A 15,642-nucleotide genomic window follows, 5' to 3' on the forward strand; every position below is an offset into this window, starting at 1 on the left:
AAGGCAGATTTGTTACCTCAAATAGAGTAAGTATATGATTTACTCTTATGATGCTAGTTTCTTGGTAAGAGAGGCAACTCGTTACTTTTACATGTGAACATTTGATTTATGAGGGAAGCGCAACATTCAACAACCGTGACGTGACTATGATGCTGTTTCCTTTTGAATAAATATTTTTGTTTAGTTATAGAAGTAGTTATGAAGAAAAAAGTAAACATTTGCATAGAAAAAAATACATAAATCATAAACCATATTATAGTCAAGTTGTTTAAAACGATATCATCGGGACCAGTATATGTGACCGCCGTAGTCAGGTTTCTGGATTATCCAGGTTTTCAATACTTTACTATTGATTACTAAGGGAAAATATCATACAATTAATTAAGCAGGAATAGACGGATATATCGATTAGACAAGGAGTGGTTTTTGATTAGTTATCATATATGTTGTTTGAGTTTTTAGAAATGGGCCGGATTTATCTTAGAGGAATGTTGCAATTTAATATACGGAATTGTTTTAAATGACAAACAAAAATATCAATCTAGAATAAAAGTTTATTTTCAAAACCTTGAGAGTATATGCATAACAACAGTGTTATTAATGGAAAAAAAGTATAACGAAAAATGAACTGAGGGAAAAAGGGATAGGATCTGCCACATTACGGCTTTTATATTTTTTTTATTTCAATAAACCACAAGTAACATTATTTTGATACCATATCGCATTTATGATATCCATTACACTATCATCACATTAAAGTCTTATATTGACATTGTTACATATGTATACATCAATCAGTTTTGGACCTTTATTGTGTTTGACGTCTTATTAACAGTCAGGGCCGGCCACTTCTGTATGTTATGGGTTCCGTGTGAAATGCGCGTGTGCGCTGGAAGACTACAATACATTAAAATATTCACTCTCACAACACACTACTTACATACAAGGCTGTCCTTAATTGACCTTTGCTCTCAATGGGGCGCTCAGTATTACATGTAAAGATTGATTTCATTGGTTTTAATAAACATGCTTATAAAGTATATTACATGAACATTCAATTAAATGATAAAATACTTTCAAACAAACCATAAATCATATTAATTTATGGCACAAAAAACTATGGGATAATTTCTTGTATATCGTTCACAAAAGCCTGTTATTTCGTTTTATCTCTAAAACAATACTTGCTTCTAATCTTGTTACATTTACTTCAAAATATGACCTTGTGTAATCCAGGTAATAAATCGTATTCGATAAACAACTCAAAGTGTATTTTGTATTTGCATATTACAAAGTTATCTACCCTGACGGGAAGGTAATGAGTACTCATTGTGACGTCATGTGTTTGCGAGCGTAACGTCATCCTTTTCGAAAAAAACTACGTGAATTGTGCCCACAATATAATGACGTCACAATGTATACATACCCGTATGGGAGCTAATTCTGCCAGTAAGAATTCGAACACCACCATTAACGCTCAGAATTTTGAAGCATGTCCATTTGCAGTGTTTGAATCCGAATCACATTTGGGCTTGGTATTTAAATATTTTTCTTGAAGCACCCGTTTCTGGCTGGTGTATATTAGGAATGGATGCAGCAGAGAGACCAAAGATAAACACAAAACAACGGTGTTTACCTGAAACAGAGCATATTATACATAATTTAGTTGTTAAATGTATTAATATTGATATGTGGTAAAATATATTTATAACCATGTGAACAAACCTTATATAACATATAGGTAAATGTAAACTTAATTGTATTTGTCCTTTTTTGCCTTGATAAAAGTGCATTTCGCCTCGGCAATTTTACAATAATTTGTCCACCTTGTTCGATTTCCTTCTCTTTTTAACTACATCAAGTAATTCGTATCCTACATATTTTGTAAGGATACAAAGTTTTGTATTGATATTATTTATTTGACCCATAGTATCACTCGTTCTAATACCTTTCAATTTCAGAACAAAGATATCTTTTGTTTTGAAAGTTGTCGAACTGTTGGATTTGTATAGTATTCGTACAAATAGTTTAAACACTGCGTTTTACATTTTTTGACAGTTTGAAAAGAATCACCCAATATATTTTTTCTTCCAACAGACAATGTAATAGTACCATTCTGCGATGGGTTTTTTTCGGAAATGATAGTTATATGATGCATTCATTGACACTAAATACATAGCTATTGAACGCAAAGATAGATAGAAATATTATTAATCCTGTGGTGGAAATATACCTTGTTATTTCTTAAAGTCTTTTGAAATATGCTTAAGCATGTCATATTCCGCGCTATTGGCAGTAAGTGCAATACCTTCATTTAGCATGTATGGCAACAAACTTACGTGTTTCATGGCGTCATCATACTGATCTGCCCAGGAAAACAAAGCGTACTGTATCAAGGACAGAACACCGGAAACGGAAATATCCAGACCAAACAACACACTCATGTATTTCTTCGGAAACCTGAAAAAACAATACCTAATATATCTATTGATTTGAACAATGAATTACGGCATTCGCACATTACATATTATTGGTTCGCGCAATGTATCATGAACAGTAAGGCACATGGTACTGATATCGTGCAAGCAATTGTGCGAGGTACACATTGCAATTAGGAACGGTAGGCTGTTCATTATTAATTACGAAATCACGATTCTCACTTGTAAAAAGGATATAGTAATGTGTTTCTGAGATAATGATTGATGTATGTGTTAAAATAATCCTAGCTGTAAATACGAAATCAAACCAACCATACCAAACCAAAGCAAACAAAAATAATTTAGTTAGTGTGATCATTCTGTGATCACGAGTGCTTTACATATATATTTTTCTTCATATTGAAACAGGATACCGTAGCTTTGTTCTAAACTGTGTTGATATATTTTAGAAATTTAGTTGGTAAGTTGTGAATGAATTGCGATCGTTTCGTATTTATTAATGACATCAGTATTTCATTATTATCATAATCATAAATGGAAAGATACTTTATCACATAATCCGCTTCATATCGGGTGATATTTGCCCGTAATTTTTGCATACGTCAATAATTCAATTTTGTTTCTAACGAGCATTTTCAATGTCTTACAAATTTACTTTTACAACCAATAAAGGAAAAGATGGCGTTGCTTTTTGTAACGTCGTTTCTGATTGGCTGAGATAACGGTGAAATGATATCATAGAAGAAAGAATCCCAAAATTAATTTGTTATTTTGAAGGAGTTACCTTCAGTAAATTAAATTATAAGGATTAACTTGAATATATCTTATTATGTTATGGAGATATAACACAAAAGTCTGAGTGCATTCTCATCATAAACCGCTTCACGGCTTATTTAGTGTACACTCAAATTTTATGTTATATCTCCATTACATAAAAAATATAAACCTTAAAAAGTGTAATATGACATAGAGCAATTTTCATTGGCAGGAAATTCATTGTGACGTCATGATAGAAACAATAAGATAACGTGACGTCAGGATTAGATTAATGGCGGCCATCGCTGGAGTTTTGCAATACCTTTTGACGTGAAATTCTTTGAAATGCAGGTAATTGTAGTAATGTGATAAAAGTATATATTTCATTTGTATCCATTTCATATGAGATTTTATAAAACGAGTCTTAGAAATTTTAGGTCACCTGACCATAGGTCATAGTGACCTATTGCGATAGTCTTTTGTCCGTCGTCGTCTGTCGTCCGTCGTACGGCGTCCGTTAACATTTCCTTGCGAACGCGTTAACTTGAGTAAATATTCACCGAGCTTCATGAAACTTTATATGAAGACTAACATTGGAAAGATTACTTAAGGTAATAAAAATTAATGAAATTTTCTATTTAGACTAACATTGGGAAGATCTTGGACGAGTTCGAAAATCGGCCTTATTCGACGGTAATTTACGGAGCTACTGTCCTTTGCACTAATGATTATTATTGGACCTTGTGCATGCGATTAATTAAATAAATATAAACCAAGCTTAATGGAACTTTATGTGTAGACTAACGTTGGAACCATCTCGAATGATTCGAATATCAGCATGCTTCGACGATAACTTAACGGAGTTATTGCCCTTTGCATTAATAATTATTGGACCTTGTGAATACAATAACTTGAATAAATAGCACTCAGCTTCATGAAACTTTGTATTTAGACTAAAATTAGAATGATATCAGACACACTCGAAATGCGACCTGATTAGAACATAACGTACGACGTTATTGCCCTTTGCCATTATAATCATTGAATCTTGTGAATATGATAACTGGAATAAATATGCACTCAGCATCATGAAACTTTGTATGTAGACTAACATTGGAATTACCTAGGACGATCGCGTTTGAATATCAGCTTGATTCAATTGTCACTTATGGAGGTCAAACCCTTTGCAATTATAATTATAAAATCTCGTGAACATGATAACTTGAGTAGATATGAGTGGAGTTTAATGGAACTTTGCATAAAGACTAACATCTAAATATCTCGAATACGTTTGAAAATCAGCTTGATTCGACTTTAACCTATTTGCAAAGTTATTACCCTTTGTATTGTAATTATCAAACCTTGGTAATGTGAGTAAATATGTACCAATCTGAATGAAACTTTGTATGTAGACCTATTTGATGTATATTCCTATTTCGTGACAAAAAATCAGTTGGCTAGTAAATAACATAACAAATTTCTATTAAATATCAGGTGACCGTTACGGCCCATGGGTCTCTTGTTTCTTTTTTTTTTTTTTTTTTTTTTTTTTTTTTTTTGCAAGCCTTTGTTCATTTCATGTGAGATTTTATGAAACTAGTTTCATAAAATCTCATATGAAACGAGTTTAATAAAATCTCACATGAAATGAACATTGATTAAGATCCTAATATGTTACTTACGCAATAATGATAAAGTCCATATTGCAACCAAACACAAAAGATCTGAAAAACGTCAACACAACAAAGTCAGCATACAGAACAGCAGGCGAGGGGAAAAAGGAGAGGGAGGATAATAGAAGAGCCAAACACGACGTCACAGCCAGGGGAACCACCGTTTTCATTGTTCCTGTAAGAAAAATATGTTCAAGTAGATCAGAATATATAATGAATTCAATCAAAAGCAAAATTATTCACAAAGTTTATTTTGTATGAGAGCTGAATGCGTCAAACTTAAACACACATATATTGTTAAAACAAATAATTCAAGCTTACAGTAAGTTTTCCAAGCAACGCACGTACCATACCGTTAATTTTTCTAGTCTGAGCTATTGTTTAGTTGTGCTATCATCATTTGAAGTTTGAGCAAACTCTTTTGATGTGTTCTCAAGTTATCGTCCTAACAATAATAAAAAATTTGCGGAACAATCTACTTATAATAAGAGTGAACTTTGTAGTCCTTTCTAGCTTTTAAAATAAAAATAATAGTTTCTTGCAAAATGTCTAAGTGAATGATCGTCAGTGCTTCCGGAGTAGAAATGTGTTGGTATTATTTAGAAGAGACTTAAGACATTCCACCTACCTGTAAACCTCTTTTTCTGTACCTCGAACACCTGGCCCGCAACGAATGAGGAGATGATCCCTCCTAGCATAGTGTAAGTCATGACATCAGTGAAATAACTCACTGAAATTAATCCGTGAATTACAATTACTGTTTAATACAAACTTTTAAAAATTAAACTATGTTTCTTACCATATACGGGGTCAATTCCTTAGTCAATTTTATAAAATGATGTACTTGTCTTCTAGAAACAATATTGACACGTAATTCACCTAATCAAAACCACAGTAACATATATAATTGGTAACTTTTTTAACACTGTCTTACCTTGTTCGACATTGTCCAGAATTTGTACAAGCAATCTATTAATTGACCCAATGAAGTAATAGAAGATCAGAAGCAGACTACTCATCCATAGCAGGTGAAGAAGGTAAAGTCGAGAACATATGATTGAGCCTACAGACACTGGCGTGACGTCATCGGCCATAACTGATGATGGTTCCTCTTCACATACAATTTCTGATAGAGAAACGAACCATACGGGAATTTCGAGATACCGAAACGACACGAATTAAGTACAATTTACCGTCGATTAATCCCACCATCTGGTGATTCTGATGTCATCATCTGACGTGAGTTTCGTGACTTCATATTCACCGGATGGTGGGACTTATCGACGGTAAATTGTACTTTGCCCACGTCGTTTTTGTATCTCGAAACTCCCGTTTCACAAGGACGATGATTAATAACAATAACAAAACGGAAAAAAAAGAAACGTTAATGTACCAAAATTCTTAAAGTTGTATTTCTTTGTATAAATGTGTAAATGGATGCTTATATATGATGGTTCAGATCCATAAAAGCACCAATATACTATAGACATAGTGGTAAATGTCACATAAAACATCACAAGTTTTGAAAAGAAACGCCACATTCAACGCCATGTTTCACACTTTCGGATAATAACAGAAAACCGAGTTACATCACGTGACCAACATTAACAATATTAGTATAGATCAGAACCTCCCGAGTAGTAAAACATGACCAACATCGCAATACTGGTACAGATTGGAATTGATCGGAACAGTACGGAGATTTCCAAACTATTCTAAAGTTGTATGATCTGTAACTTTCGCTCTTTTTGTCATAGTGAAAACTGTTTATGTGTTATACACATATTTCTCCGTTTGTCTGAGGTTTAAACTTTCTAATTTTACCACTTTTTATAGAGTTGAAGCACTGGAAGTATTTTTAATTATAAAAGTAAAAAATCTTTTGAACGTGTACACATGAAAAATAGGCAAGTAACACGAGAGTTGTGAATCCAAGAGAAAATTTCCACAGTTGTTCATAAACAAAATATATTGTCGACCTCAGCAGACTGGATTGATTTGCTCATATTAGCTAGAAGGGAAACGTATACAAGCACATGTGCGCTTGCGCTAGTTACATGGCTTATCACGTGCAGGTCGTGTCGACGTCAGTCATGTGATACGATTCGGAATTCGAAAAACACGAAGGTACTAAACATGACGGTGATTAAAGACGCTTTATTTAAAACCAGGAATATATAATCCCTAGATTTCAACTCTCTTATAGGCCGACATATGATTTCGGAGAGCGGAATAATCAAGTTATTTATTCATGTTCAAATATTAAAGGTTTAAATGACACATCTTTACAGTGAAATTATTATGAAATACAACTTTAAACGTGTACTCGTGGAAAATCAATTTTTAAATTTAATTATTTAATAACTTTGCGAATACTAACTTTAAAAATCTCGGTAAATGTGGGAAGTTTAAAACTTAGAGAGGCGAAGAAAAGTTGTTAACACATTAATTCATTTTTCTATGAGAAAAAGTCATGGACCATACAACTTTAACACATTCCTGTACTAAATTTATAAATTGATACACTCTTTTGTGTTTATCACAATCACAAAATGTTTTTATTCCTTTCGAAACATTTTAATATCTGTCCAGTTTTTTTCTGTGTTTTATCAAAACCAATAAATCAACAGTATACAGTTGTTTAATGGAGTTCAGGGCAATAGATGATTTGTTGCACTCGAAGACAAACCGTTGCCAGAGGCCGAAGGCTGAGGTCAACAGTTTGTGTGAGGGTTCAATAAAACATCTGTTGCCTGAAAAGCTAGTCTGTTTGGTATACCCAGTGACTCAAAACAATGCAACGAATTGTATGTGTGACGTCACTCCGGTCCAACAGCACATTTTAACAGTTGATTTTTACAGTTCTTTGGGCCGCTTGACGGAACAGTTCATTTATTGGCAATTTTGTCAATAGAGTTTATATAGAAACTAACATAAACGGTATAACAATTACCTCTGTTAGTTTTTTCTTTCTGGGGTGTACTTTTCAAATATTTCTCATCGTCATTAAATGCAGCATTAAGACTTCCGTTTTGGTTTACGTTGTCGTTGCATTTTGTATCTTCGACATTGTCTTTCGAATCGGTTGATCCTTTTGAGCCAGGATGAAGTAAAGTGCTTATACCGGATATTATGACGCACAAAATAGCAATGCCTATATATGCGTACATGTGGGAAATTCCGTTTTCATAAAGAGCCTAAAATAGGAACATATTTAGTCTGTTAAATAATTCAAACATCCATCTCGGAAATTTTCAAAATAATGAACATAACAATTATATTATACCCTTATGTAAGCGACTGAAGCCTTCCCATTCGTTTCAGCATTCGGAAATATTGTAAATTGCAAGGGTTACCGAAGATGAATCAATATCATTAAAATTATAGACTTATAGAATGAATTAAACGTTTATGAGCATTTCTAAGTTGTTTCTTACCTAACTCTATATTTACCAATTTTAACTGTTTCAAAAGACTACATCGAACCGTTTACATTGCTAGGAGATAAAAAAGCGATGCATCTACCAACACCTCGGAAATACAATTTAACTGTTGACTGATAATATATTAAACAACTGTAAATTATAAACATTACCTTAACAGCCATCTGTGTGACTACGGATGAATCAAAACTACCATTCATGATACCAACGTAAAGCGAGGAAGCCTTAGGTAACAATACAGCAACCTAGAAGAGAAAGAATAAGTTATATCCGCTACGGCAAAGTAAGACAAATACACACACAGGATATGTGGCAGGCTTCGTCTCGTATACATGATGTGAATAAGTGGCATCAACAATTAAAAGGCATTTTATATTTTAGCGAATCGGTTCATTTTCAAAGTTCCAATTAAGTAAAACCATCTTGATGAACTACTGCAGCTATACCACATTTCAACTGAAGCATTGGAAAAACAAAATGATTATTATTTTTTGGGGAGGCACAGAAATTAAAAGACAACAGTTAAAAGGAATTCATTGAGTTTTGCTTTAGAGTGATGTTGGATTACCTGCATATTTGATATCAGCAACGAAAGACCTCCAACGCCTACACAAACAATGCCAGGTATGACAAGGAAAGGGTGATCTGTTGTACAGAAACAGGGAGGTCATTTATATATCCTGATGTCTGTTTAGTATGAATCATGTTTATGTTGGTATATAGCATATAGTTAAGTCTAATACTGTTTTGTCCGACTATTGTCTCGACCATGTCTATCTGATGTTTCCTTCACCAAAACGTACTACTTACGTGATTGACATACTTAGTGCTCACAGTCTCAGTTAGTTTATTGTCATCTATAAATAAAACCATTTCCGTACCTTTTCTATATTGTTAAGTCTTTTCAACAATAAGATCCTCATTTTTTATTGTTATATATATATATAGATATATGCTGCTATTTACATTATAATTATATTGCAAATAATATTTCATAAAAGAGTACTTTTCTAAGAAATTATTTAAATCAAAATGGTTTAGGTACATTTAATTCGCACTAACCACGTGCATTTTAATGCGAATCATCTTTGTATCGAATAAATACATAAAATAAACTAAGAACTATTTGGAGTATTAATACCAAGTTTGAGACATATGTCGAAATACAAGATATGAAAACAAATAGCCACGAATAATATTGCATCAGAATGTGTGCGAACGCCCACACAAGAGTGCGTACGTCTGTATGTTCCGACGGGCCAGGATATCAATATATATATATATATGTATATATACATAGTTGTTAAAAAAGTTTGAAATGAGAAACGTGTGATTGAAATTTTCTTAAATGTGCAATCCTAAGTGGATTTTATATGTGTCAACCTATATGTTTTTATACATACACCAATATATGAGAAGGACATATTTTATTTTTTCAATTTGCCTATAGTTATAGCATATCATTATAATAACTAAAACTGCAATAAAATTGAGTTCAATAGTAATGTTTCATCAATTATTTAAGAATTAACTTGAATAGATTTTTTTATGTTATGGAGATATAACCCAAAAATCTGAGTGTACTCTGAATAAACCGCGAAGCGGTTTATGATGAGAGTACACTCAGATTTTTGGGTTATATCTCCATAAAATAAAAAAATTATTCAAATTAATCCTTATAATTCAATTTACTAAAGATAATCTCTTCAATATTCAAAAATCATTTTGGGACTCTTTTGTCTATGAAATCATTACGCCGTCATCTTAGCCAATCAGAAGCAACGTTATAAACGGCGACGCCATTTTTTCCTTTATGGGCTGATAAAGTAAATTTTTAAGCCAATGAAAATGCTCGTAACAAGCAAAATTGAATTATGTTATTATAGACGTACCCGATGATGTGAATCCAAAACAAAGTACTCCAGAAACAAGCAGTAATCTGAAATAGTTTAAAAAAAATAAAATTATTCATCCTTTACCATATACATGCCAGCTCAATGCGAGAAATACACTAAAATATCCAAAAATCTAGTAATTTATAACTCGATTACAATAGCTTCGCTCTCGAAACGCCTCATTGTATAGTCAAGTAGATAAAATGTAATCGGATCTACCGTATTGTTCGCAAAATGTCTAAAATTCCTAAACCATTGCTCAGATGGTATTCACTATTTACATATAACAGAGTTGTCGGCCCGTGGGGGTACATTCTATACCTACCTACAAAAGCTATTACCTATAACATATGATAACGGGCTATAACTGCAGAAAGTGTTATATATTTGTCCAGGCAAAGATTTGGTGAGGTTGAGACTTTATTATCTGGAAGTGTAATCATTCATTTTCAGCGACAGTTGCATGTGCGTTCTCCAAAAATCACCACGTTTGTAGACTTTGTATTTAAATCATCACAGAGTCAATCGAATAGGTTAGAAATACAATAAAATCTGCATACATACCAACAGGGCTATTTCAGACTAGAGGGAATTGTAATTTGTGAAAATCATAGATTCTATATTATAGTTTTTCCTGCTTGGAGGTTCGTGTTTTGGGAGACTGCGCTATGTTCGTGTTGTGTCTTCTTGTATAGTGGAACTGTTGTCCTTTTTATAGTGCTATGATACTGAAGCATGCCGATGAAGACACCAAGCAACCCACCCAACCCTGTCACAATATACTGGCAACGGGCGAACTAGTCGTCCTTCTCCCTGTAGGGAGAAGCAGGAGCAGAAACTACCACTTTTATAGACTTTGGTGTGTCTCGGCCAGGGAACAGAACCCAAAGCCTACATCACAGGGGCGAGCGCTCCACAAAAGGCCAAAAGTGAGGCGCTGTCAAAGGAGACGTTAGGAAGAATAGATACTATCCTTTATTTAGTCGACTTTTACGATCATGAAATAGGAGATTTCAGAAAAGATGGCGATGACGTCACACAAAGGTACATCCGGGCGCTCAAAGGTACAACTCTGTATATCTACACATAAACATAGTGGGAACACAGCCGCTTGCGATGATTGTTTACATTCTATTGTAATAAATAGTGCGACAATCCGAGAACTATTGCGTTATTTTAATTATAAAAAGGGTAAATAAATATATTTAACAAAAACATTTAGATATAAACATCTGGTATTCATATATTTTACTCTGTTTATACTCCATTTTCGACCGCCACGAGTAAAAACACGGTCGACATTAGACATACGTATAAACATTGACAGAAGTTACAAAATTATCAGAAACTACATATTAAATTCCAAGTTTTCCCAAATAATATAATGACATTTTAATAATCGATTACTGTTTTCTAAGTTTAACTTGGTAAAACATCTTACGATGTGTGATTATGACTAAATTAAAATTTGCCTTCGTAGATTACCCCAAGCGCACGGCAGCCATTACGTACAGTACTGCCGAGATCCCGAATTTCGTCATTTTTCAGAGTCACAAAATTATATATTCTGGTTAACTTTTTCGTCAGAAATTTTGGAATTTAGTTTATGACATTCAAATGAGTCATTTTATAGTTTCTTTTTATCATATTTTAAAACAAAACTTCGAGTATTTTAGGATTCTCGATGCCGTGCGCAATGTGTCCTGGTCGGCATTTCTAGTATTACGATCTAGCTATGTTGTAATTCATAAATCTAAATGTAGTCTATCTAACATGCATTCAAATTACTTAAAAGTAATATCACCTCAATTTGGCATTTCACATAACGGCACATGGAATAAAAGTGACTAAAAATTAAAAAATAAACTCATGAAATTGAACGATTTCACTATTTTATTTTTCGAGATATCGGCAGCAATACTGTACGTGTACGTACACATACATCTTCATTTATGTGTAACCGTGGTTTATACCATTTATTTAAAACCAGATATACATAGGAAATAACGAAATATATATCTTTTACAAGTACTTATTGAGATATACGTTGGTAATTACGTATAAATATTATTAATTTCCCAACTATTGGCTGTTGACCGAGGTGATCTACCGGCGACGCCATGCACGAGCGGCCGTGGTCTGACCAGGTGGTTCACATTTCGTTATATTTATATTAAATAGTGTTATGAACAGATTTTCCGTGTATTACAGAAATATGATACATTGAAATCAATTATTTATTCATAACTTTTTCACAACATGGATTTCTATGTGTGAACAAAAAGCGTGTACATGTGACGGCCCGGCACCGCTTCGCAAGCTGGCCTCAACACTAAATCTACACAAATATATTTAGCAATAAGAAATTGTAAATATAAATGTCTGTAACCTCTGAAACAATAAGAAACTATTTTAATGTCAGAATTTGCAAGTATGAAAGTGTATACTTTTGCCACAGTATCGATTGTGTAGCAGGGCTGTACGTATCTGTTATTGTTTTTATTAGTCGCCATATTGTGTTTGTACCTTTGAGGACCCGGATGTAAACTTTCTGTGACGTCACGCCATCTTTTCTGAAATCTCCTATAGGGGCAGTAGGTACAATTCTAACCCCCTACCTGTCAGATGCTTATTGCTGGCAGAAAACTTTGCTATACAAGCATTGCAGATATATAACCTTTACCGCAATAGATTATACCTATCACTTAATATAAGAGGTCAGATATCATCGCCAATATACCTCTGCCTTAAAACAGTGAAACAATGCATATCATATTTTTTGTAAATAACTGCTCCGGCGGTGTTGGGGATAATGGTTGTAGAGTTTTATTCTTTCAGAGTACACCATCGTTCAACAAATCATTTTTACTTATTTGCATACATATACCACAGTATTTTTTTTTATATTTTTAATATCATTTCATTGCTAACCACTTGGTAATTTTATTAGTAAAGCTCTTGTTTTTATTAACCACAAAAAGAATATTCTGCCTTAGACGTTTCGTTTAGTCACATTTTGCTAAAGACAAAGCTAAAAGTCATTAAGGACATTTTTGTTCTTTTTATAATTTTTATTCGCGTTAATTGTCACCACGCGTGACGCGTACCATGTCATGTTTGTTTTGTGACTTTACTTGATAAGAAACATTTCTGGATGTTATCATAATTAAGTCTGATTCAATTATTGTAACCATACTTATGTTAGCGGTAATTTTATTTTAGCACTTTTCCCACTATTTTTGAGCTATTTTTGAAGCGCTAATTCAATGTGTAATGCTATATTTTGTAAAAGAGTTTGACCGAATTACGCTGATTTATTTCCACGCTAATAAATCATAATTTACAGTATGTGACATTTTTACATTTCGAGCTCAAAAATGTTCGTAACATTGTGAACGAGTGACATAATAGAAACAATGTTAAATGTATTTAAAGTATGTATCAGTCCGCCTGTACATAATGTAACAAAACTTCAGGTAATAGAAAGTGATAATTATATCACATCACATACTTACGTGCTAATTGTTCTTATTTTCTTCACTCCAAACTTGAAGTAAAGTTGTCCAAATAGAACAATTATAATGGTGAACACTGCTATCCCAATGCTGAAAACCAAGTTGAACCTTTCATCCTGAGGAAAACAATCTTCGCTGGAAGCCTCAATACTTCCATTACTAGAAGATACTTCATTTACAGAGGTGTTGTTATTGCGGTTCAAACACAAATTCCTGAACACGTTTTCTTGTTTTAACACAAAGAGTAAAGAAAACCAGCCATACTGCAGTCCCCCGAATAATAGAACTTCTAGTAGACTAAACAGCACCAGGGCTGCTAATCGTAGTGATGATATTGCCATAGTGTTGCCTTTAAAGTAAGCAACAAATTTAACTTTTCTATTGGTGTAGAGTCTACAAACACTATATATTCTGTTCACCTTTACTGCTGTATAACATCAGGTGTCTTACATGGGCAGTATTAGAGGCGGTTAAAACACAGATTATGTAAACACCCCGCTACAAATTGTCAAGACTGATCATATCTTATTGCAGTCATGTCTTCGACGATTCACAAATTAAAATTGTTAAAAGACAGTTGTGTTATCCGATTTTACAAATAAAAAAGCTAATCAATGATTTCCTTTTCATCAATATCAAACAAGCAGCAAATAAAACAAGTGGTCAGTTCTACCGACACGTCGGGAAATGGTCTTGAAATCACCAGTCGTTTATTCTTTCGCGATGGGTCAGGCGTATCCGATGACGGTTGTTTTGATAAATTGAACCTTAATGTCCATTTCAAAGGAGCAGCAGAACATTAACTATTTTATGGCCACCTGATTCGTCTATTCACAACACAATGGCACAATAGACCAAGTATTGTCATCCTAACTCGTACTTTAAAACTCAATCTAACACCTACCCTTCATGTTAGTGGTGACAGATACGCGGGCATTTCATATTAGTTAGCATGATATCATTTTAGGATAATTATATCATAATGTATTAAGTAATGACCCATATATTCTTTTCCTGTTTTAAGTAGTGGTTTTATTCTCATGCACGGTAAGCGCAGTCATTGTCATCAAAATTAACTTTACATCGCATAATTTACTTACATATCACTTATATGTAATACATACATATTACTTCGTTTTAAATACGATATACTTCGTTGATTAAGCACACTTTAATTAATTCATAGTGTAACGACAAGGTAATTATCTTAAACTTTTGTCAAATTTGGCTTTGACGTTGTATCGTTTGTGATTTTGTTTTTTCGTTCTCATAAAAAGTTGTATCGTTTCGTTTAAAATGTATAATTTGGCGTTGAAATTCAAACATTCTGCTTACTGTGATAAAGCTGATGTCCCTTAAAGTAATAGTAGAAATGTATATTGTACATATGCGTTAAGTTACAATAAGCTGACACGATGTTCCCAGAAACATCAAAAAGACTATACAAGTTGAGGACAACGAAATATTATTTAATACCTTTATGGATAAATTCTAGAGAGAAAAGAAATAACCATACGATGACAAAATGAACGGATTACTGAGTTACACAGATTGAAATACAAAGTTCATTATTCAAAAGATGGTCATTTTTGTAAAATAATTAAAGTAAATAACCGGTGTTCATTTCGCCTTCGGCTATACAGGTCACAATCAACACCTATCGATGGTCACCCATAGATAGGTTAGTCGGTCAGTATAAAGGCTTGTCCAGTACGGTGTTTTAATCTAAGCGCCTTAATGTTTCTTTTACGATGTACCAAAGGTTAGAAAAATGTTTGAATTGAATAGCCCAAGGACACGACATCTATCGACCATTAAATGTAATAAAATAAATTCTACAGGTGTTGTCTGTTTTGTAGACCGTAACGACAGGGTTACATTAATACCAATGTGACCCTCGCAAACAGGGGACATTGGACATA

At 33.4% G+C, this 15,642-nt stretch overlaps 1 protein-coding gene across 1 annotated transcript; it reads right to left on the reverse strand.

Moving 5' to 3' along the window:
• Positions 1-536: 536 nt before the first annotated feature.
• On the reverse strand, positions 537-15,642 carry LOC138314928 (equilibrative nucleobase transporter 1-like). The gene is made up of 10 exons (XM_069255566.1): positions 13,721-15,642; positions 10,203-10,249; positions 8,879-8,955; positions 8,463-8,555; positions 7,821-8,064; positions 5,802-5,993; positions 5,496-5,597; positions 4,877-5,042; positions 2,340-2,460; positions 537-1,636 (listed from the first exon to the last, which is right to left on the reverse strand). The coding sequence occupies exons 1-10, from the start codon at positions 14,059-14,061 to the stop codon at positions 1,478-1,480; spliced, it is 1,542 nt and encodes a 513-aa protein (XP_069111667.1). The 5' UTR covers positions 14,062-15,642; the 3' UTR covers positions 537-1,477.

This window comes from Argopecten irradians, chromosome 2 (assembly GCF_041381155.1).
Source record: "Argopecten irradians isolate NY chromosome 2, Ai_NY, whole genome shotgun sequence".
Lineage (NCBI taxonomy): Eukaryota > Metazoa > Mollusca > Bivalvia > Pectinida > Pectinidae > Argopecten > Argopecten irradians.

Coding starts and splice junctions, on each gene's coding strand:
- LOC138314928 (XM_069255566.1), bottom strand. CDS start 14,061: ATGGCAATATCATCACTACGATTAGCAGCCCTGGTGCTGTTTAGTCTA. Junction 8,956..10,202: donor TTTTGGATTCACATCATCGG/GTACGTCTATAA, acceptor TCTGTACAACAG/ATCACCCTTTCCTTGTCATA. Junction 1,637..2,339: donor ATGATGACGCCATGAAACAC/GTAAGTTTGTTG, acceptor GCTCTGTTTCAG/GTAAACACCGTTGTTTTGTG.